Source organism: Nipponia nippon, unplaced genomic scaffold (genome assembly GCF_047370975.1).
Source record: "Nipponia nippon isolate SJK-2023a ecotype South Korea unplaced genomic scaffold, ASM4737097v1 scaffold_5, whole genome shotgun sequence".
NCBI classification, from domain to species: domain Eukaryota; kingdom Metazoa; phylum Chordata; class Aves; order Pelecaniformes; family Threskiornithidae; genus Nipponia; species Nipponia nippon.
Genome location: NW_028262369.1, coordinates 68405955 through 68428989, shown reverse-complemented (window position 1 = coordinate 68428989; position 23035 = coordinate 68405955). Strand labels below are relative to the sequence as shown.

Sequence of the window (23035 nt, the reverse complement as noted above, 5' to 3'; positions counted from 1 at the left end):
TCTTGACAATCAAAGCATGCACATTTTCTTCTGTTACTGTTCCTGGTTTGCAGACGTGGGACTAGATTGAATGAAATCTGCAAAGATTTCCGAGGATAAAAAATTTCAGGAAAACACAAGAAGTGGTAGCAAAAAGCTTAATGAAAAAGTAGTAACAAAGAAATCTCTTTATGATGTGCAAAAGAGCTTCCCCCTCTTTCCTTTGGCTTTTTAGGACATGACTTATCTTCTGACATGGCTGCTTTTTACTGAATGTTGGCCATGTTTTCCTGGTTGCCATATTCGCTTCTCTTAATTGATTTTGTCCCCTTGGAGAACACGTCACCCTGTTCTGTTTAATAACTGAAATAAATTGCTTGTACATATAGCTTTAAAATGTCATACTTGGAGTCTACTGTTTTTTTTTTTTTTGTTCCCTGACATGTTTCCTTTGTTAGACAATGAGTCACAAGCTGTCTCATCCTATTAATAGCTTGTTAATATTTAATTTCAAAGTCTACTTTTGTAAATGTACTGTATTTAGTAAATCATTAGGAGTGCTCTGCTTCTCTAAATATCTAATTATGCGTTTCAAGGTAGTTTTATCAGTTTAATTCATTGACTACATACAAATTGTATGGATTAACAAAGAGCTTGCTAATAAAATCCTCTGCTTATTGGAGGGTGACAGTTTTTCTCTTAAATAAAACATGGCTCTGGATAACTGTTCCTGGCAGCGTGGCTTGTGCATAGTGTTGTGTCATTCAGTGTTTCAAATCTTAGATCCTAGCAGTATGTATTAAAAATAAGTAATTGGTAACAAGATCAACAATATGAATTCTGACAATACTCTTCAGTCTTTTATCATAAATATTTTGAAAGCAATTTTAAATATTCACATAGTTAATGGCAATACAGTACTAACACCTATCAGGTACCATTTGGAGAAGCTGTCAGGGATGCTGTGAAGAAGTGAGGAGAGCTTTATATAGCAATTCTCAGTTGAATGTGTTGGGAGGGTTTAAACCCTTTTCTTAGTGTATCATACTTTGAAAGGTGTTTCAGGGACGGTTAAGATGATATTGACGCCTTCTGATAAGGAATCTTGAAGGAAATGGAGGAGGAAGAACCTCACACCCAGAAAGTCATGAAAAATCTGCTTTAAAAGTAACAGTAGTCTGTTTCATTATGCGCCTTCAGATTGCCTCTGACCAGTGCCTGTGTCTTCACCACCCTGTTTTGCTCCCCTTCCTGCTCCCTAGTATAGATCTTAAAACCTGTCTCATAAGAATTTAAGTTCTCTTAGAAAAACATATCTATTATTCTTATGTGGGGTTGGTGGTAGAGGTAAAGCAGATTTTCTGTTTCCAGTATCTCATCCACTTCTTTTTTTCTTCTTTAACAAAAATATGTTATGAAATGCAGGTACACCATTGTGTTGACTAGTTGGAAATGGCAATGCTTTTAACACCCCACCCCCCTGAGCAACTGTTTAATGCCTGTGAGATAGTTGATTGTGTGAAGCTGAATGTTCCACTGTTGATGCATTAATAATAGAAGAATTTAGTCATATCTGAACCATGACTATGGATTAATAATGGGATCATCATGAATTCTAGGTAAGGAGAAATGGCCACCTTAGCTATGGCTTTTATGCCTGTTATGAGGTTAGGCTTAGTGGTGCTTATAGGAAATGAAGTCTTCAAATTGGAAATGTGAAGTGGGTAAAATAAATTGCTACATATAATTAAGAAAAATGGAATCTCAATTTTGTTAGACATTTTTGTCATGACAATGTTATTTTATTTGAAAGACCTAAGGCACATTGCATTTTAGGCTTAACGCTAGTGCTGAATCAGCCTTTCGGTCTGGTCCTGATCCCAAGCACTCTGATGTGGCAGAGAGGCTCCTGTTAATTCAGCAGGAATTGAGCTAGCCTTGACCTGGTCAGAACATGTTTACTTGTGTGCTTGAGTTCATCCACTAAATGTGGAGGGGAAATATCCTCTGGCCAAGTTGGAACTGCAGGGATGATGTTTCACTGGCTATGCTGTTACTGATCACAGTAAATTGCATTTTACTGTGTGCCCCACCAAGTAGAACTGGAAGACATATTTGTGCCTTGACACAGAAAAGGTTCCTCAATCTGTATGTGAATTGTAAGACAGCTATAAAAGTTCATCTTATATTTGGATGTGTTTGGTTATTGCTCATTAAATGTAGACAGTATCCAAAATTATACTTTTTAGCATTAAGGAGTCATGTATTTTTTAGGAATTGTTTTTTCTGGTCTCATATGCTTAAATCACTTTATTTCTGTTGCTTGGCCTTATGACACCTTTTGACACCCTTTGCCAGCATTCTGTCATCTCCAGGAATTTCAGTGCCTATTATATCATGCATTCTTAATTAAATCGTGCCGGTAGCCTCTAGGTAGCAGAAGGTACTGTCCTGATAGCTTAAAAGAATTTCCAGCTGTCTTGCCCGATTTAAAAAAAAAAAAAAAACCACCAAACCCAAAACCAACAAAACAAAAAACCCCACCAAAAAACTAACCAAGAAACCCAAACAAACCAACAAAAAAACCCACCATACATTTCTGAGTGTGTTCATAGCTGGATACTGGTTAAAATGTGGTGTGCATAATGTAGTCTGTGAGCCTTTGTAAGCTTTTCTGAGCGTGGTGTTCGAGCATGAAACCCAGGTGCCTTTCAGCCGCTGGGGCCAGGAGACCACCTGCATTCTCTGCGCACACAAGAGAACAAGCGGGACTATTTGAAGAGTGAAATGAAAGAATTGCAGGCTCTGGTTAGCTCTGAAAGGCCGGTGGCATGACATACAATGGGAACAATTTAATTTTCTGACCTGCTGGAAAGTTCCCTGATGGATCTGTGGCACTATTTTCTGATCTTTTAATTACCATGCCTCTCTCTCTGCAAAATGGTCTATGCAACTGCTAAGTGTGCTATTAACACTTTTCAACAGCATCTCGATTTGCTTTTGTGTAACCTATGCTCCCTGTACATCTGCTGGTCAGAGCTGAACTCTAGTAGATCAGCACCAGCTTCCCCTCGCATTCATCTCGAGGGCTCTGCGAGTGATGAGGACGATTCCAGACTGAGCCCATCTCATCTTGACATTCGCAGGCACCTGCAGCCTCTGGCTGCCGCTGGATGTAGTTCGGGACCTGAGAGGTTAGCTGCATCACTGAATTTCATAGTGAAGAAAGCAAATTTTAACACTTAATCTTTTGCGGTCATGCAATACATCAGTTTTGAAACTGCTCATTGTTACTTGTGCCAAACCTTTGTCTTTATTTATGATAAAATAAGTGTTTGCCAGTTTGCTTTGAAGGTTCGCATATTATCCTAGTTTTTTTTCCCTTGCATCAGAAGGATCAGTTTGCATATCTTAATGCTTAAATGTGACAAGTGTGCTCTGGCACTGTAAGTGTACTTTTGCTAGGTCTTTTGTTACAATTTTCTTCAGGAACTGTAGCTCTAAGGTAAGGTACTAAGGACGATGCATAATTACAGTGATGTGCCAATCCACTGCAGTACAGATGGGTTTTCTTAACCTAGCACTTTTTGTGCTAATTTTCTAGAAAATGCCAGGAAGCAAAGTAATAGGTTTCAGAAAGTTATTTTCATGGAAAGTGGCTGGCATGAGTGTATGTCGTGTATTTCTGCTCAGAGTTGATCATGACTTCTGATCAAGTGCGGTGGGAAATACCTTTACCTCTGTTAGGTTGGATGCAATTATAAAGCAATTTTTTCTTTACTGATAAGAAGAAATATTAGAAATTAAGTGTGTTTGAGAATAGCATGTTTTATAGTTGAAGCTCTATTTTTGTTCTAGACAAGTTTATAGCATGGGATGTCAGCAACGCTGGTATATGTGTTCCTCTGTGAGCAAGGAGAAACGGATTTAAAGTAATTACCTTTGTGTTAGTGACTTTAAAAATAGTCTGCTTTGTTTCCTACAGACAGTGCTAGTGGAAACCTCTGCATTTCTTCTACTGATCACAAACTGGTGACTCAGTGTTATGACACTTGGATTCAAAACTTTCGCCATGTCCAGTAGGAATATTAATTTGAAGTTAACTAATACAATCTACGTTACGTTAGTACTGGAGGCTTGCTGAGCCATTTTCAGCAGTCTCTGCTTTCCCAGCTGCAGTTGGCATCGCTGATGTGTATTGGAGTCTTGCAGGGTGTTACGAAAGGCTTCCAGTGAAGCTTTTGAATGAACGAGTGATCTGATTTCTCAGTGTCTATAAAGCTACGGCACTTCAGCGGCAGACGTGTGTTGTCACCAGACGTGGTTGAGACGGCAAGAATAGCTAATTGCTGCTTCTGATGGTGTTTGTAACCTTTCTGAAGTGTTCAGCTTCTGGGTTCTAGCAGCATTATTTTAAAAAGTGTTTTACTATTGTATCACTGCTTTGTCTAATACCTGGTATTCTTTTGCAGTTCCAGCATCCTTCCCGAGTTTTTGATGTTGGCAACTGTAAGATTTGTTTGTATTTTAATCTGAGGTTTGTGTATACATTACAGGATGGGGTAGGATTGTTAGTGAAGTACAATATCCTCTGCTTGCTTGGGCTGCTACTGCTGTTTAGGAAACAGAGTATAAACTTACTGCTCTGGAACCTGATGGAAGGGTGGTTGCCTAAACCTCACGCTTTTTATTATTGAGCTATTGTAATTACATCATAGGGAGAAAACAATTTAGTGGTAATAATTAGTAATTTGACTGTAATCATATGGTCACACATTTATTTTACAAACAACTAAAAAAACCCAAACAAAGCGGTCTCAAACTACATAGAAAACCGCCAGCTAACCAGCAGTGTTGATAGGAGACTTCATTCGTGTGTCTTAAAATAATGACGGTGTAGTTTTGGCAAGCTATGAAGTCCAATCAGTATGCAGGTGTTTGTTTCTAGCAATTTCTCTTTAATTCTGCTTAGTAATAACCTACAACAGAGGGTGGCTGTGACAGTTTGGCATGAGTGGAGGCGTGACACTGAGGCACTGGCATTATCTAACCAGAAAGCTGCATTGCATCTCACTTTTTGGGAAGGTCACCCTGTGAAGTTGACTTCCAAATGCGGGAAATTGCAGGGACATTTCCATTAACAGGAAAAAACCCCAACCAACCAGGATGGGGTTCCCCACCTCTCCTTTTCTTCCTTTTTTTCTTTTAGGTTATTGTTTTTTGATCAAGTTGTATATAGCTATTTTCAGTCAGGTTTTTTTTTCCTAGGTTAAACCAAAGCATTTTGTACTATTCTTTGGATACTAAGAGGCAGGAGATTTGCACAGGCAATACTGAATGGCAGCAAACTGCTCCCTCCCTAGGAGGGACCGTACAGTCCTGGTGTGAGCTGGGCATCTGGCTGCTAGCTTTTTTTTTTTTTTTTTTTTTTTTTTTTTTTTTCCCCCCTCCCTGTTGAGGGGAAGAGGGTACTCCTTTTCCAAATTCCTGTTCATGCTTTAAAATCTATGAATAAATACAATTTATTAATGCATCATGGAAACCTCTTAGATGAATCTGACTTTACCATTCTCTGGGGCCAGGTTCTGCCCGAGATCTGCAAAATGGTACCCAGAAAGGAAGTTCCTTCTTCCTCTGTTGTCGCCATGCTGTAGCTGTCATTGCCGCTACCCAAATTATCAGCTGAAGTCAAAGTCGATGTCCCCGTTAGAGTCCCTGGTTTTTCACAAGTATATGTAGCTCTATCTTTTGCCATTCATTTTTATGATGTGAGAAGATATGAAATGCTGGAATACTTTTCAGAGGAGTAGAGCAATATAACTATTACTTTGTTATGCTGTTCTCAGTTACCAGTGGGAGACAGACAGGGAAACTGGGAGGTGAGTGCCCTGTTGAGCGGTAAGAAAACTTTGCCCATATATACCAAAGTGGTGAATATTTCTCTTACGTGGTACGTCTAGATAGAGCTTTTGGTATCTTTCACCTTTTGGAAATGGATGCCAGATTACAAACTTTACCTCGAATGTATGGTTGGTTGCCTTTCCTGCTGTCGTGGCCATCCCTGCAAGCTAGTGCCCAGAGGGCAGGGACAGGAGGAATTCTTGTGCTTGGTGCAAGATGAATAACCATACTGTTAAAACTTGGTATTCAGAGGGTGCACAGAGACAGAGATGGCTGCTCTAGGACAACCCGGGGTTTTAAGGCTGAACTGTGCTGGAGAAAATAGGTTGTTGGTGGCTCATGCTGCAACAGGCTCCTTTCGGGGCCCTTGGAAGGGCTCAAGGGTGGTAGGAGGCTTAGGAAAGAATCTCATCCTGCTATTGTCGAGAAATCAGGTATTGAGAGACAACATGTTCTGGATGAGGACAGGAAGAAAGAACAACAGATGGGCCTAATATTGTACCAGATGAAAAATCCTAAACTTTGCAATTTAAACCCTCCCCACTCCCCAACCCCTGGATGGTCGGGGAAGGGATGTTTGTTTGAAGCCCGGAATGCACCTGTGAATAGTAAAGGCACCAAAATAACAAAAGATGTCAATGTTGTGGTTTTTTTTTTTTCTGGTTCTGTGTATTTCTACAGCTGTGGTAAAAGACTGTTTGTTTCTGAAACATCTAAAAAAAAATCTGTGTGTCTGATCACTGTGACTATAGTGTGTCATAGGAGAAACAAACATAAATCTTGAGTGTTTTACTAGCATGAAGCTCTAGGAGGGGGAAGAAAAGTGTGCTTTGCCCACAATATTTTGAGCTTCCAGAAAGCCATGTCAGTTTTACTCTGAATTAGTAGTTGTTTGTCTATGAAAACCCCAAATTCTAAATTGTCTTCACAAAGACTAAGCCAAGGACATTCCTGTGAAAATCCTTGTCATGTTACTGCACCTTTTGTACTGAACCCCAGAGAAAAGGTGAAAATGGTAACAGGTGCTAAAATATTTTTGTTTTGATAAACTGTTAATTAAAACTGCATATTTATCCATAAAAAGCTGAACATAAGCTCTGCTGTAAGGTGGTGTGTTTTTGTTGTTGTTTTTTTTTTTTTTTTAATTAGGAATATATCTGACGTGGATTAAATTACTTTTTGTTGTTATGCATTGAAAAATAGAGAAAATTCAAAATCAAACCAGAATTATTTTTATAATACAGATTTCAGAGTAATTTAATGTAACTAGAGTGCAATGGGCTACAATTTCTTTGTTTTTGTTTCCTTTTGCCACACAGCATTAGCAACTGCTAACTCAATATGCATGCTTTGATTTAAATACACCGAGGTTGTTTAAAAACAGGAGTACGCAAAACAATGTCTTAAAAAATAATAAAAAATTCCTCAACATAAGTAAGTATAGAAAATTTAGGCCTCCAGATGAGATTGTCTTAACTTCTGTTTATGTATTTGGTGGTGTGTGTGCTAGGATTTCTTGGCTGTATTTATAAACACTGATTTCAGTCGTCTTCCGTTTCCTGGTGCTGTAGCACCTACGCCCTGGGGTGGATTTATATAGAATTGTGCCGCATTCCAGAATGCGCTCGCTCTTAGCCAGAATTAGTTCAGTCTTTATTAAAAACTGTTGTTCATTTATATCTGTAACATGACAGGATGTTAGAAATGAATGTTAAAATCCAAACAGAATATTTGGATTTGTTGTGTTTGGCTTGATTTTTAGACTTCTTTCCTTGGTGGGATGAAGAAGGAACGAGGAGAATGTGCGTATTTTTAAAATGAAATATTAAGATTCAAACATAAAGATTTAAATAGTTATTTCAGCTTTATTTAAGTCTAGTGGTTACATCCGCTGCTGTTTGTTACCTGATGCACGAGTCTTCTTTCAAATGGATTCCTTCTAAACACACAAATTGGGAATAGGGACTAGGTCAATTAGGACCAATGACAACTATGTAAAAATGCACAGTGAGAGTCCTTTTAGCAATGGCCCATTTCTTCACAGGATGAAGATGAATGAAAATTGTACAGCCTGGAGAAATCCTGTGATACATGTCTCTATTTTTAGCTCTACTTATTAAAAACTCATGCATATTTAATAGTAAAAGTATTAATTTGTAATAGGCCTCATCTTTATATAGCCCACTTCATATTGTTGTCTTTTCATTAATTGTTCATTTAGATTCTGAAGGATTTCTGCTTCATTTAGTGCAGAAACTGAGGAAAGCAGCAAATGCAGCCGTAATCCTGCAAGAAAAAAAATTACGTTTTTGTTATAGTGGAGTTCCTTAGGGCTCTTAACTATTTTTCTCTTCTCTTGAGTGTGATTATGAATTGTAAACTGTTAAATAGGGAAAGCTTTTTCTATCCATTTCCCTTTTCCCTTCTAGTTCTCCTTTTGAAATTTAGTGTATGTCTCTGTGCTTTGGGCCTGTTCCCCTGAAGCAGACTCTGTTTCCACAGAGCTGTGGTCCTCACCTCTGACAGCTTCAGTGATTGCACTGCAGCAGCTTAGCGTTAAGCAGATGGGGCCTTTGTCTGCCGTAGAGTACGTCCAAGTGTCCTACTTGCTACACCATAACAAATGCAGGCATCTTCTGTTAATAACCTTTTGATGCAAATTCATTCATCTGACTCACACAGTTGTGGAAGAGCATTTGTCCAGAAGAGAGTAACTAGATACCAATCTGGCTTCTTTTTACTAAAACGATGAAGTACTCTGTTTCTGAATTATCCAGCTAAAATGTTTGCTTAAAATTATTTAAGTAGTGTCTTAAAAAAAAAAAAAGTAGTAAAGCAGTTGGTGCATAAGAATTCTGTTGTAGTGTTCAAGCATGAAATTCTGAGCTAAATTATATTTCTCTGGAAAATCTGAAGTAGGATATAAAATTGCAATTTGCATGTCTTTAAAACAAATTGTTAAACTTGGAAATGTTTGTATGTTGTTATTTTCTGGTTTGTAGAAGACAACCAACAGAAATGGTTTGTTTTAGAGCCGAAATGTGTTGAGTATTAGAAGTGATGTATCCTGTAAGTACAGAGGGAAGTACTACTAACACCTTAGTATACAGCCCTACTGACTTTATACTTGGATTTATTAAAGCTGAAAATCAGCATCTGTGTATAATACAGACAAACAATACAAACAGAATGCAGACAAAATAGCTGTTTTTTTCTTATTCTGGGCTCTTTTTTGCAGGTTATAAGGGGACAGTTTTAAAAGAGTGTAGAACAGGTACGTTTTCTGGAGGAGGACGTCTAAATTTAGGGCTTACCATCGCTAGTTTCTGTAAAGATTACATGCATAGTTGATTCTCTGCAATATTTGTAACTTAATATACTGAACGTAATTTTAGCAGTGTCTTAGTTACTGTGGTAATGCTGTAAGTTCTGCTCAAAAATTATATATGAGTATGGGGCTTAATTTTTACTTTTTAGCTAGAAGTTCTTACGTGTTTTGAAGTGTTATGAAGACAGGGAATTGGAGAAAAGCTGATTAAAAGAAATTCCTAGTGAATCTAGGAATACTGTTACACAAAATACTATAGTATTGAAATGTTGTTGCTAATGGCACCTCCTCTTTAAGGACATACCTTGCACCATCAGTGAACAAAAGGCATTGCCTTTGGGCTGGCCTAACAGTTCCTCTACTATTCCTGCTAGTTTCAGGGACATCTTTGGTAGCTGATTGCTTCGTATATTGTCAGGCAAAAAGCTCCGTTAAATGGTAGGCAAGCAGAAATGTTCTGACGTTTTATTTCAGCCAAAGAGTTTCCTTAAATCTTTATGGAAATGCAGTCTTTTTTGGGGGGAGATTATAACCGATAAAATGTTCCTAATTGAGATACCAGAAGGGTAAAAGGGGCAGGAGGATGGAAATTTGAATGTATCCTGATGGACAGTTAAATTAACTCCAGCAACATTTGTCAGTTTTTAAAAAGAATTGTTTCCTGTTTTTCCTGATCTACTGATTGTATCTATAGTTTATTTATAAGACCTAAGTACACAAAGCTGTGGGTTGGCTTTGTTTTTAATTTTACTTTGTTCTTGAAGGTACTGAGTCTTTTTTAGACATATTCCACCTCCACTTCCCGGTCAGTTTTACCAGTCTAGAACTTTTAAAAAATGGAGAATCAGGGAAATTACTTATCTACAGACTGGTGGATGTTCTTTTCTATTCTACTTTTAGTCTGCTAGCATGTTTCAGTTATGGACTTCTTAAATTTGAAGTCAGTGAATATGTTTTACACAAAGAAATACTGTTTTTCAAGTTGGTGATATTGTCTGTGTGACAAAAATGAATAAATAGCATGATGAGTTGGTGTGCTGCTTTGAGAGGAACAGAGCGTTCCTGTGTTTCCTGATAATGTGGGAATCTCTCAGCATGAGAGATGTACCTGTTCTGTGGTGGTTTGATACCATTCAGTGAGTGAAATCAATTTTACACGGTAGAAAACTGAGCTTGTATAGGCTTGAAAACGCGAATGATTGTATTGGATTTGGACTTGGATGGGTGGAACAATGAACGTTCATTCATATTCACTGTATATTCCAGGGATATCCATCAGTATAGAATGTATTTCCAGTTTAAAAATGAATAAAAATAAATTTATATAATTGCTTGTTGCATAGTATATATAGTAGCGTTTAATAACTGCCAAATAAGTACTTAAATCAGGCTCTGTTGAGTATCGCTAAAATACAGCTGTCATTTATGGATGTGACACTCATTGAATAGTATCTGCATTGGTACAGATTGCAGAGACTTGGAATGAAACTGCAGAACTACTCTGACAGTAAGTAGTAAATAATTGTACTGCTTCTTCTGTCAAGTGCATTATTTTATAAATGGCTTTTTGAATTGTGGCTTTTTTGGCCTGGCAGTTTTCCTTTCTTTTTTCGAAGGAACACATCTTTTCTTTGCTGTTTGTCAGACTTTTGGGCATTGTACTCTTTCTTCTGGTTACGCATTTGTTTATTTTCCTGGACAGACAAATGCTGAATTGTTCTTTTCTGTAAAAGTTCTGTATTTTGGTCTTTACTGTCCCTTGTGAAAAAAGCCTTGGGAGAAGACGTATAATTGGGGAGCTCTGGGCTGGTGCTGCTGATGTTCTGGAAGTCCTGAAGACAGGAGGGAGTTTCAAGAGAGTTAAATGGGCTACACATTTTTCTTGTCATTAATATGTTCTTGCAAGAGTTCACATATGTAAGTATAAGCATATATTACAGTTTATTCACAGAATAATAAACCAGGACATTTTCCCATCCTGTGACAAAGTAGCTTCTCACAGAGATTGTTTCTTCATTATCTTCCTGGTATAGACATTTGAAGGGGGCTATATTTTAGATGGACTGTGTGACCTGACATCAACAGGCTAAACTGAGGGCAACTGCATCAGTACTTCAAGGGAAATTCTTCAGGACAACCAATTGACAGCAACTAGCAGCAGATACATCAGTGTCATGAACACTGAAGATCAAACCTCTGGCACTGGGGATTCTGATTTTAAAGTTTATATAGAGTAATACTGTATTGTGAATTAGCCAAGGCCATAATTTCATGATATGCTGAGTTTAATGGCTACATGTCTGTACCTCCAGTCTCTGCCTCATTTGTGAACTCAGCTCTTTGAGAGGTGGTGTTACAGGTAAGATTACTGAAATAAATGAGCTTGGTTAAAGTAGTTGCCACTCCCAGAGGAGGTCGAGGGGCCTTATAATACACATGGAGCATAGCCTCTTGGCTATGAAATTGCACTAAAATTTCCACTCAAGTTCTGTTTCTTCATGTGAATAGTCTAGTGGATAAGAGTGTATCTGGTACATTTCACTTAAATTTATGTGCAGTTCTTGTATTGCTATTTCCAGTGAAAGACAGGGATGAATTTTAGGCCATAGGCATCCTCTTGTATATCTGCAGAGCAATACTAAGATGTATCTGCAGGCCAGCCAGATCCCACGGCCTGGCAGCCGCAGCAGAAGGGGTTGTATGAACCCTCCACAAACACTTCAGTGCAAATTCAGACAAGTTATGCAAGCACTCGGTGTTGAACACTGTAGTTCACCTGGCTGAGTTACCCTGAAATGTCTTAGGGCTTGCTTACCCCATCTTAGCTTTGGGGGTAGCAGTGCAGGGACACGGGACATTCGTCTACAATGCAGTATGTCAGTAAGTACACTCTAAAACTGCTATAACTGTAGGCATGCCAAGCCATACATATGTGTATGCATGTGTACACTTGTCTCTTAATACATGTTTATGACCTTTTACTCTTTTGACCAGTGGCCAGATCTTCTGTGTAGCAGCTAGCTCCATGCTGAAGCTTTTGTGTGAGAATTAATACGATAAGTTGTACTGAAAGCACAGCAGTGCCTGATGGGCTACTGGGCAGGGTGTGTGCACCTGTCAAAAATATGCAGAACTCTTCAGACTGCTGGTCTTCATAATAGGCTTGAGCAGTAACTTCTGCCTGATGTAAGGGAGTCGCAGTTGGTGGGGTGGAAGATGTAAGCCTTACTCAAGAAGCTAAAGTAATATGATAATGAGAGTGACATTTGTTTCCAGCTAGATGCAAAAGTGTATAGGACTGACTTTGCAAATGAACTGTACAAAAATGCATTGAAAAGGTTTAAAATAGATGTTCTATTACACTCTGACTTGACTGAGCTATTCTCTGGCCAAATAATGTGCTGCATAGACATTTTTTAAAAATTTATGCTGAACTATATGTTTTTTCCCTTAGGGAGGATTTTCAGCCAGTCTAAATTATATGGTGGTTTTGTAATCTGAGCTGATGTTTAACATCTGAGCTGAGTCACCAGATTTGAGTGCAAAGGAGACTAGAGTATGCATGCGCACTTTTGGTTTTTTCTTCCCTCTTGCGTATGTCAACATCCCTGTGAAATTTCAGCATGGTAATTTTTAGCTTTACCTTAAAACATCTGAATATGGTTTCCAGAAGTAAATTCTGGTGCTAGTTGAGATTTCCCAGCAGCGAGTTGAGAGGATGAGTTAGCAGATTGAAGGCGGGGTATTCTCAGCACAGTTTACTTTTTTTGTTGTTTTGCCGGTGGTTTGGGCATGGCTTAGAGCAGGGCAACAAAGGAAAAGGGCATCTAGGCAAAATTCTGTCCTCTTTTGCTCGGTCTTGGGTTACTCCAACTTCCTCCACAGATCAAGAGAGGGAGTGATTTTGGTACTCTGAATTGCTTTTTGGAGGAGCCTCTGACTCTTCACTGAGGAGGCCAGCTACCTAGCACAGCTGCATGCCTGGTGCAGGGCACGTAATTTAATCTGGCACTCCTATGGAGGTGGTTTGAATGGGAAAGTCAAACCTTTTCTCTTAGGAGAAGATTTACAAAATGCTGCGTCTTTCAAGATGCTTCAGTTGACTTTCTTGGCAATTTTCTTGATTAAAAAGGATATCTGGTTAAAAGATCTTGCGCATATAGGTTAGTTTCTGGAAACTAGCAAGTTTATTAGATTCTTTCATCATTTGCTTTGGGCTACGCTGCTTCTAAGAGTATCCAGTAATTGTCCTATTATGAAAGTCTAAGGGGCTTTGTTAGAGGAGAAAGTAAGCAGATCAGCAGAAAAGTAAAGTGTTTCTGAATTTAACTTGTCTCTTTGCACTTCTGGATAGAACAATTTATATTTCAAGACAGTTACTATCCAATTAACTTGAAGTTGAATTAAAGTAAATTTGAATTTTACTCCATTTAAAAAGAAAGAAATTAAAGAACATTTAAGTACTTTAAACTATATGTAAGTCCTGTGTCAGTTATGATGATAGCTTCCTATCACTTTTAATGTCTTTTCAAGAGCACTCCAAATGGAAGAAATATCCAGAACTGGCTATTCAATGAAAAGCAGTGAATACAAATTGACTGTCATATGTGCAAATTAGAAGAACTGGGGAAAAAAGAGAGATCTCTTTCCCTTTTAATCTCTCTAAGATATCCTCAGTGTCCTTGTAGTTACGTCTCTGACACCACTTTTATTTTTAATGATGTGATTTTTTCAAGTTTATGACATCTCTCTTTTGCTTTTAATTCAATCACAAATTCTCCAGGTTTAGAATGATCACTTTTTTCCTCCAAGATATCAATCACTGGAATTGTTCATATCACTTACCTGCATAATTTATTATTTAAAGCATGCAGACCTAATGAGCACTCAGGCATTCTAGGTAGCAACACTGAACAGTTATGATTATATTTTAGCTACAAGATCTCACCAGTTTTCTGCCTGATGTTGATGCTCAGAACTTTGCAGTTATATAGTAAAATGGTTGTTAATATTTTTGAAATACTGAACTTCATGATCTATGAGAAAAATATTAAATTTCCACTACATGATACAGGTTGATTAATTCATATATTAAATCATTCTAAAGACTTAGGATATAGCCATGGTCATGTAAGTAAAGAGGCCTAAACCTCTAAACAGTGGAGAAAACCTGCTAAACAGTGGAGAAAAAGAGAGATCCCAAATAGCTGATTTTTCTTGGCTCTTGAATACTGTGACAGCTTTTACATTCATCTTTGTCTGGGTGGCTGAATAGGAAACATCCAAACGCGTTAGCTTAACTTGAATTTCATAAAATGTTAGCTAACGGAGAAAAATCCTAATAATCAGACAGTGAAATACCTTCTGAGAGAAATTCCATTATGTGGATCGCAGGAAACTTGATGAGTAGAAATTCTTGGAAATATTCCAGGAGGAATAATAAGAAAAGGATGTCTGGGCAGAAAGATGAAGCTTTTCTCTTATTTCTGTCTGTATAGAGAAGGATGCTTCATGTCAGCTTTATCTGATTTTATTATTTTTTTTAATAGACCAAATCTGTGTCTCCAAATAGTCATAGAAATACTAGAATATAGGCCTGGAAGGAAATCTAAAGAGCTATTGAGTTCCTCTCTTTGTCTTGGGCAAAATCAGTTACTGATGATCTTGCTGAGTAAGTAGCTGGTGAATTTTACCAGGAGGGGCCCCTCCGTCCTGCTGGCAGAGGTACGCAGCAGCTCTAAAGGAGCTTGAATGCTCTTTAGTACTGAGAGTAGGATAAGTGCAGACTGGTTAAGCTTATGAGTTAACCCCATGGTTAACCATCACCCAGCTTCTTAGGCAGGTTTTGCAGCTGACAGTGAATCTGACTATTCTGCTTTTGCCAGAGTTTCTAGCAAGTTTGAAGCCAGCATATGGATAGCTCCAGGTGGACTGTAGTCATACCTTATCCCAGAAAATAGGCTAATTTTGACTTCTGTGGGGAGAAAAATCCCCAAATTCTGAATTTATTCAAGGAGCATTTTCTTTTCTCAGCCACTTAGAGCTCAGAGCTGGTCAGTTTGAGCCCTTTACTTTATTGTAGCATTTATAAATCTTTGTACTGAAGAAAGCAATGTCACACAGTGTATAATTGGGAAACCAGCATGTTTTCTGTTCTTCATATTCTTAATGTGTTCTTCCGCCTGTATAATTATGTGGATTGCTTATCTTGGCATGGGAGTGGCATTTGAGGGAGATGCCAAGCATCATCTGAATGTGTGCAAAGAAGAGCAATGAAGCTGGTGAAGGATCTAGAGAACAAGTCTTATGAGAAGTGGCTGAGGGAACTGGGGTTGTTTAGTTCGGAGAAGAGGAGGCTGAGGGGAGACCTTATCGCTCTCTACCTGAAAGGAGGTTGTAGTGAGGTGGGGGTCAGTCTCTTCTGCCAAGTACAAGAAACAGGACTAGAGGAAATGGCCTCAAGTTGTGCCAGGGGAGGTTTAGATTGGATATCAGGAAGAATTTCTTTACCAAAAGCTTTGTCAAGCATTGGAACAGGCTGCCCAGGGAAGTGGTTGAGCCCCCATCTCTGGAGGAGTAAAAGACCTGTAGACGTGGTGCTTAGGGACAGGGTTTAGTGGTGGACTTGGCAGTGTTAGGTTTATGGTTGGACTTGATGATCTTAAGGGTCTTTTCCAACCTAAATGATTCTATGAATGGGTGGAAAATGTGGGGGCTAGTTGGGCTGGACGTTTCGTCTGATGGTACAGAGATGCTCAGGTGCAGAGTGCTCCCCAAGGGCTCCTCCTGCCATGTCTTGGCTGGCGGGCCGCCATGTTCCCCACCTCCTTGCCTCCCTCCTCTCGCGGGTGAGGTGATGTTGCAGTGCAGTGACGTGAAGCCAGTCCCCCAGTGAAATGTGTTAATTGTCACTTCCCCAGCAGCACCCTCAGCCACCCGCTTAGAGCACAAATCTTGTCCCGTGGGTGACCGGTTTTGTTCTCAGGGCCAGCCCTACGGAGTCGGTTTACAGTAAATGCTGTGGGAAGAGGCTATTAGCACATAAAAGATCACTACATAAACAAGAAATGAATCACTGTTACGAGTAAGATAAACAGGGCAGCATGTGAACTCTGGTTTGTTTTGCATGGTGGGGTGGGATTTTTTTGGTTATTCCTGTGCTGGAACTCCCGGACTTTCATTCATGTATCTTTTTTTTTTTTTTTAAACTATTGAATGTTTGACTGCATGTCAGAAATGATTTGATGTTTTTCAGTCTCCTTTAGTGAAGAAGGTTGGGCAGGGGGATTTTTCCTATCTGTATTTTGTATATTAAGTGGAACTTTTTCCCAATTCTGATCCGTCTGCGATTAGTAATTGAGAAGTATATTTAGATAGAAATAATCCCGAACTTGTGCCACTTCGAGATTGAGAGGAAATCAGTCCTGTTTTTCTCTAAGCTTCTTGTCAAGTGTTGAAGAAAACACTGTGCTATGGATAAGCAGCTTTGGTACAGGTTTCGCTTTTCAACTAAAATACTTCGCTAAAGTTAGTATCTGCAGATTTCTGAAATGCCTATATTTTCCCTGTCCTTTTGATTCAGTTTCCACATTTCAGCTTGCCTTCATGAAACAATATGCCTTGCCAGCTTGGCCTGACTTAGTGAAATTGCTGCTCTGATCACCTTCAGCCTAATTAGCCAACCCTTCATGGCAGGGCAGGTGCGCACAGCTAATCGTGGGTATTGTCTTTACAGTATAGTCTGGATGCAAATGCTGTTTCAGTGGCGCTTAGCAGGAATTGAAGGTGGGAGGATAATTCTTATTTTCAGTCTCTGGTAGGATGTATGTGTTAGCGTACTGTTAGTTATGTTATTAATGACAGACATTGGGAATTGTTAATCAAATGTCAGATAAGCAATTCCTTTTGTAGGCAGGAAGGCACTGTGTAAGGTTTTCATCCCATCTTCAGCCTGAATTGTCAGACTGCAAATAATTAAAGTAGTGGCTCTTTTTTCCCTTCCATCACTCCTTGTGGTTTGGGTTTTATGGCAATCATCTTTTCCCCTTTTACAATATGAGCGTTGTGTTTCTCTCTTTACAAATCTCCTTAATTAACCTCCCAGCTTACTGTGAGATGCTATATAGCAGATTACTGTCTGACACTACGGCCCCTTTACAACCTATTTCGCTGAATTTAGAAAATACTCTAAAAGCTTATGAGCCCTGATTTTTTGGAGGTATTTTTTCCATAATAGGAGCTCATTTTCATGTGAGTTTAACTTGTTTGTTGCAAATTGATTTCAATTGCTTTAAGTTATGTGATTTTTTTGGGATCATTGTTTAAATCATGACTTTAAGACAGCTGGATTTATGAGTAGGATCAGAGAAGTTACCCAGCATTTAGATTTATGGTTTACTTTACTTCCAGAAACTGTAATGATGTCCATGATTCACCAGAGTGATGACAATTCGGACTTAAGAAAATTGACTGTTGCAAAGGAGTTAACGTTTTTCTCAGGCTGTTCTCATCTCTCAAACTGTGGGATAGTCCTAGCTAGTACATGTTAGTTCTCATGTCCTTAAACATGGATGAATTTGTCCATCTGCCATATATAAATTTTCAATATGTTCCAACAAATGGCAGTGCTGCCCCGGGTACAGTGCACTGCTGTGCAGCCGAAGGAAATTTTTTCACCCTTCCTATTAAAACTTTGTCTTTAACTTGTAATCCTCCTGCATGACACTTACTTTGCAGTGATTTTACTGCTGTAAAACCACTGTATACAATAGTTCAAAATTACATAAATCTCTAGTTGTGGGACAGGAGAAAATGAACTTGCTAGCGTGCTGTCAGTCTGTTAATTAATGTCGCCCGATCTCCTCGTGCGGGGGGCTGTGGTACCCAGGCAGGTGTACGTGCTTGCTGCGGTGGGCAGGCTCAGGTGCAAATCGCGGCTCTTCCTGACTAGGGGGGTACAGCTTTTTCACTGCGACGTTTTAAGACTTAACTGTTAGCGTGTGCTGTTGCCCAGATCACAAAGTAAAAAAGAAGGGGGACAAAAAAAAAGGGGGGAAGATCGCAGTGACTGGCTGATCCCTGCATGTTTCACTGGCTTGTAGAGAAGTTGGTGGCTATTTCTTATTTACCCTTCTGGTCTCAAAGTCACCCAGGATTTTCAGATCTGTTGAATAATACTCCGCATAGAGGAACAAGATGCTAACTTCCCTGACTCTCATTGAAGAAGGCCCTTTATACCAAAGTTTCCTTTTCATCACTGACACTGGTGTCAGAGGCAGAGTGTGCGGGAACATGACAGAGAAAGAGTTGGTGAACCCCGCTGACGTCCAGCACTAAAAATAAAATGTTTTGTGTATGCAGCCAAAACATTGCTCATGTCAGGAAAGACTGTGTCGCGTACTTTGTGAAGTAAATATGGTGATCTCAATGTCACTTCTGTATATGTAGAATTATTGAGCTGAGTTTTTGTTTCTTTCCTTTTCTGCAATATTTGATGCTGAACCATGTACATTATGTGGTGAATTGCACACAGCTGGATGAGTTGAACTTTATTTTTCCCCTTTGTTAGTTCTTAATATTTCAAAACATCTCCAATTGAAGAAAAGCTGAAAAATAGCAGAAGAAATTGTGGTACACTGGAAGAGTGCGTACACTGAAATGTTATTAAAAAGAAAATTGAAGATGAGTGATAGGAAATAGAAGTGAAGGGAAGAGGCAGTTTTTGAAGAGATATATATATATTTTTTTTTTTTTTTTTTACCGAATTTTCCTTAATCACAATCTTGGGATCTCCAAGTTCTCTACTTATATTTTCTTTTTAATAATTAAATGTCTCTTGACCTCTGGAGGCAAAGGCTTCTGTTTAACAAACCAGTTGTCAGACATTTGATTGATAGCAGTAGTGTACTGTAGGTCTAATTACAATTATAATACTATGGAAGTGGCCAACCAATCCATTCGCTTCTCGGGGGCTCTACCTAATTCTGCATTACAGGCCTCCTTACTTGAAGCAAAGAACATTATAGCAGCTGACGCTCAGCACTGTCTGACAATGCTTGGGTTATTTTAAGAGAACAAATGTATCTGCGTATGATAGCTGAAGGCTATGACACCAAGAAGAAAGCCCAAGAAAAATACACAGGTACCTCTTACTTGCTTTTTTTTATTATGTGTATATGCACACATTTTCCTTATATGTGGTTATTTGTATGTATAAAAACAAGGAGATCTTTCTTGCCGTATACATCCCTCACAGAAGATACTGTAGTGGAATAATTGATGTTGTCACTGGTTACATTCCAGTCTGGTCAGCAATGTTGAAATACTGTTCTCAAATTGTATGAAGAGCATAGGTAGCCCAGGACAGAATTTCTTCCCAGTAAAATCTGGAGTTACTACTGGGCAGGAGGACTGCTTTGGTTTGGTTTGGCTTTTGAGGAAATACGTGGTTCCTATTCCAGGTGAGTATAGTATGGAAGATCATTTTCACACATTACCAGAAAATTCAGTTTCTTCTGAAAGCAAATGGTTCTGCCAGATAAGGACCACTTTATTTCCTCTGTAAAATAAAGAAACAATGAGTTGATACAAACTATAGCTTTTGAAAAAGGCAAACAGCTTTGGTCAAAGGCACATGGCTTAGATAAGAAAATTTTCATATTCCTTCTATGGCAAGAGGTTCCCCATTGCTGATTCTATCCTCCTATAAGCTCTGTTTTAATATTTTGCTATTCTTGTCTTTCCTTCCTGATTATTTATCTCACGTTGTGGGTAATGTGAGGGCTTATTTTCAAATGGCAGTACTTTTAGTAGTTACGGATAGAGAGATGCATGTTCTGCTTCTGAAGGTATGGTGTGATGGTATTGGCATGACTATTTCAGTGAGGACCTTCTAGACTCTCCTCAGGGCTAGAGGAAAGCTGTTGAATTTATAAGGCCTCTGTTTTCTGATGTATGGAAAAGAACAACAAAATCTGACTGCACAGATGAACTGACATGGGCTAACAATATATATCCGTAGTCTGAAGTACCCCAGTCAATGGTCTGACATTTTTTTGTGTGGTATAGAGGATCTCAGAAGCTATGCTTTGTATCTTAAAAATTAAAATCCTTACAAAATGATTTTATAGTAGCATAAACATGTGATACCATATTTGTACTGAAATGATACATCTAACCTTATTAATATCTTCAACACTTCACTGATTCTGACCATGCAGTGCATAAAGAGTATTGCTGGGAACTAACATATCTAAGTGAAAATACATCATATACGGCTGTGATTCATTATTTCTTCACGTTTTAGGCTGCTGTCATGAGCTTTGTTACTGTGGCTATTCTTGATAGATGGTCTTGGATGTTTTGCTTTCTGTTGCTTTCTGGTTTATAAATGTTATTTCATGGTGCATAGTTAACTCTGTATTTTGTCACAAGTGATTCATCTTTTTTTTTTTTTTTACATACAGAACACTAAGGTGGCTGCAGTGGTAGAGCAATGTAGTGAAAGATTTACTCAATCCATTTGAGGCTTCTGCAGGAACATTTTTGCACTAATGCTTCTCCATTTAATGTTTGACTGAGTAACCTGCTGCCTCACTTAAACAGTTTATTTTTTTCTTCTTCATGATAGATCTCTGAACAACAACTTTTTCACGTAAATTGACAAAAGCAGAGAAGAGATGGCCAGTTCAGCCCGAGAACATCTGCTTTTTGTGCGACGTCGCAACCCACAGCTACGGTATACTCTGAGCCCAGAGAATCTGCAGAGTTTGGCATCTCAGGGCACCATGGCTGAGAACATGAACTTGCAGCGTGCCAACAGTGACACTGATTTAGTGACTTCAGATAGCAGGTCTAGTTTGACAGCAAGTATGTACGAATACACCTTGGGGCAATCTCAAAACCTCATCATTTTCTGGGATATTAAGGAAGAAGTAGACCCAACTGACTGGATAGGACTTTATCACATAGGTAAGTCAGAACCATGTTCTAATATTTCTGTGTGTTTGTTGCTCTTTTGCCGCTTCGTCTTTCCTTTTCTGATATGTGTTCTGGCACACTACATAATTAATCTAAAGACAAAATTGAGGTAAGACCGCAGAGAATTACCTCAGATTTCTCTTTGCTTTTCTTAGTGTGGTGAACTATGTAAAAACATGATTCTCATTAATGTAGATCTGGTTCCACCAGATCTGCTTCCACAGTGACCTGCTAGAAGGTGAAATGCATTCTTCTTAAACAACAAATGTGCATACAGTTTCCTGTTTTCACCATTGCTGGTGACTGACTTAGACTGGAAAATTTGGAGTACCATATTCATCGTGTAATTTGACATGCTTACTGTCCAATGTTTATACAGTTTTTTGGACAAGTAAATTCTTAACATTTGTGAAAAGGTATCTTGTATAAGTTTTTGATTTTGTAGAACTGAAATTGTATCAGTTCTGAAGGAGTGAAGATTTCTGTTTATGAGGAATTCTTGTAGAAGGAAAACCTCTGAAGAGATTCTTCTATGTGCTTTTTTGTGCTGTTCTGGGTATTTCATAGGAGGGAGCTGCAAAGAGCTCTAGGCTGGCATGCAAGGGCCTCTGCGCAGTGTGTGCATTAGCAAATAATGTGGCTCAAAGGGAGTGGATCAGTAGGTCAAAGCAGTTGGTGCTGAGACCCTTAGCATCAGCAGTGTTTTTGGATTGGGATTTTCCATTGTGTTATGTTTAATCAGGTCCCTAGATCCAAACATCCCTGCTGCGTGTGTGGTTTGGAGCTGCCCAAAAGGCAATCTTTATGTCCCCACTAGGAACTGGAGCATAGCTAGCGGGTAGCTGTAGTGGCACATGGGGTTTAGTTGTCTTCTCAAGGAAACCAGTTCACGTGCACTAAAATTACTCTCTGAATTTAAGCAGTGCTTGGTAAGTGGGACTGATTGGTTGATTTGTTTCAAAATTGCACTGCTTCTCTGATCTTCATTACTAATGTAGAAAGAAACTGTCAATTCAACTTGCCAAAAGCAGGTATAGCAGAAACTGGTGGAAATAGGTCTGACCACTGGAATTTTGTCCGTGCTGGGGCTAAGAATAACGCAATGATATCGGTTTCAGTAGGATTTCAGAGAGATATTTGCTGTGCCAGTGTTTTCCAAGATGTTCCATCTCTGCATCATTTCATGTTACATGCTGTGGAGATGCTGTTTCCAGTTCTTATTCTTGTTTTGCCTGATTTTTTTTTCCCCAACATTACTGCAGCTCCACAAAGTGGACAGTATTGACTTGTGCTGTTTCAGTGCTTACCTGGTTATAAAAGCTGTATTAGAGTTGCAGGAGCCGCAGTCTCTCCTGGAATGAACTGTGGGTGTGTGCTAACATTTAAGCCACCTAAATGAAGTATCTCCGTAATAAACAGAAACAAATCTTCCCAACATTAGCATTAGCAACTGAACTGTGGTCTGTGCTGTAAAATGCGCAGACTGCTAAATGGAGCTTAAACATTCTAGTTTAAATACATTGAGAGCTTCGTCTGAATAAAGGTTTGACACCCCGTCCCATTGCTTTTTTTTTTTTTTTTCATGGTTCACAGCACTTCAGGATTGGTATTCAAGATGCTAAAGTACAGCATCTTTCTATAAAATTCTCTCTGGTTCTTACTGTAGGCTATAAATTTTTATCCTACTTTCATGATTAAAAATATTTCTGCTTTCAATCTGTTGAGCCCCTGAAGTACAAAACAATGTTAAGTCACCACAGGGTAAGAATCTGATAAGAAACAGCCAAATTTACGCCTTCTTGGGCCTAAAACCCCCATCCATCATGCTACTGTGTAATACCAGAGTGT

The 23035-nt window shown here is 38.8% G+C and overlaps 1 protein-coding gene across 2 annotated transcripts in view; it reads left to right on the top strand.

The window, feature by feature from the left end:
* The window catches only part of HECW2 (HECT, C2 and WW domain containing E3 ubiquitin protein ligase 2), a 173625-nt gene that overhangs the window by 34917 nt on the left and 115673 nt on the right, over positions 1–23035 (top strand). For both annotated transcript variants that reach the window (XM_087734507.1, XM_087734506.1), the window contains one exon: positions 20838–21178. In XM_087734507.1, coding sequence (XP_087590633.1) covers positions 20887–21178 — 292 coding nt within the window. In that variant the 5' untranslated portion in view covers positions 20838–20886. The remainder of the gene's footprint in view (positions 1–20837; positions 21179–23035) is intronic.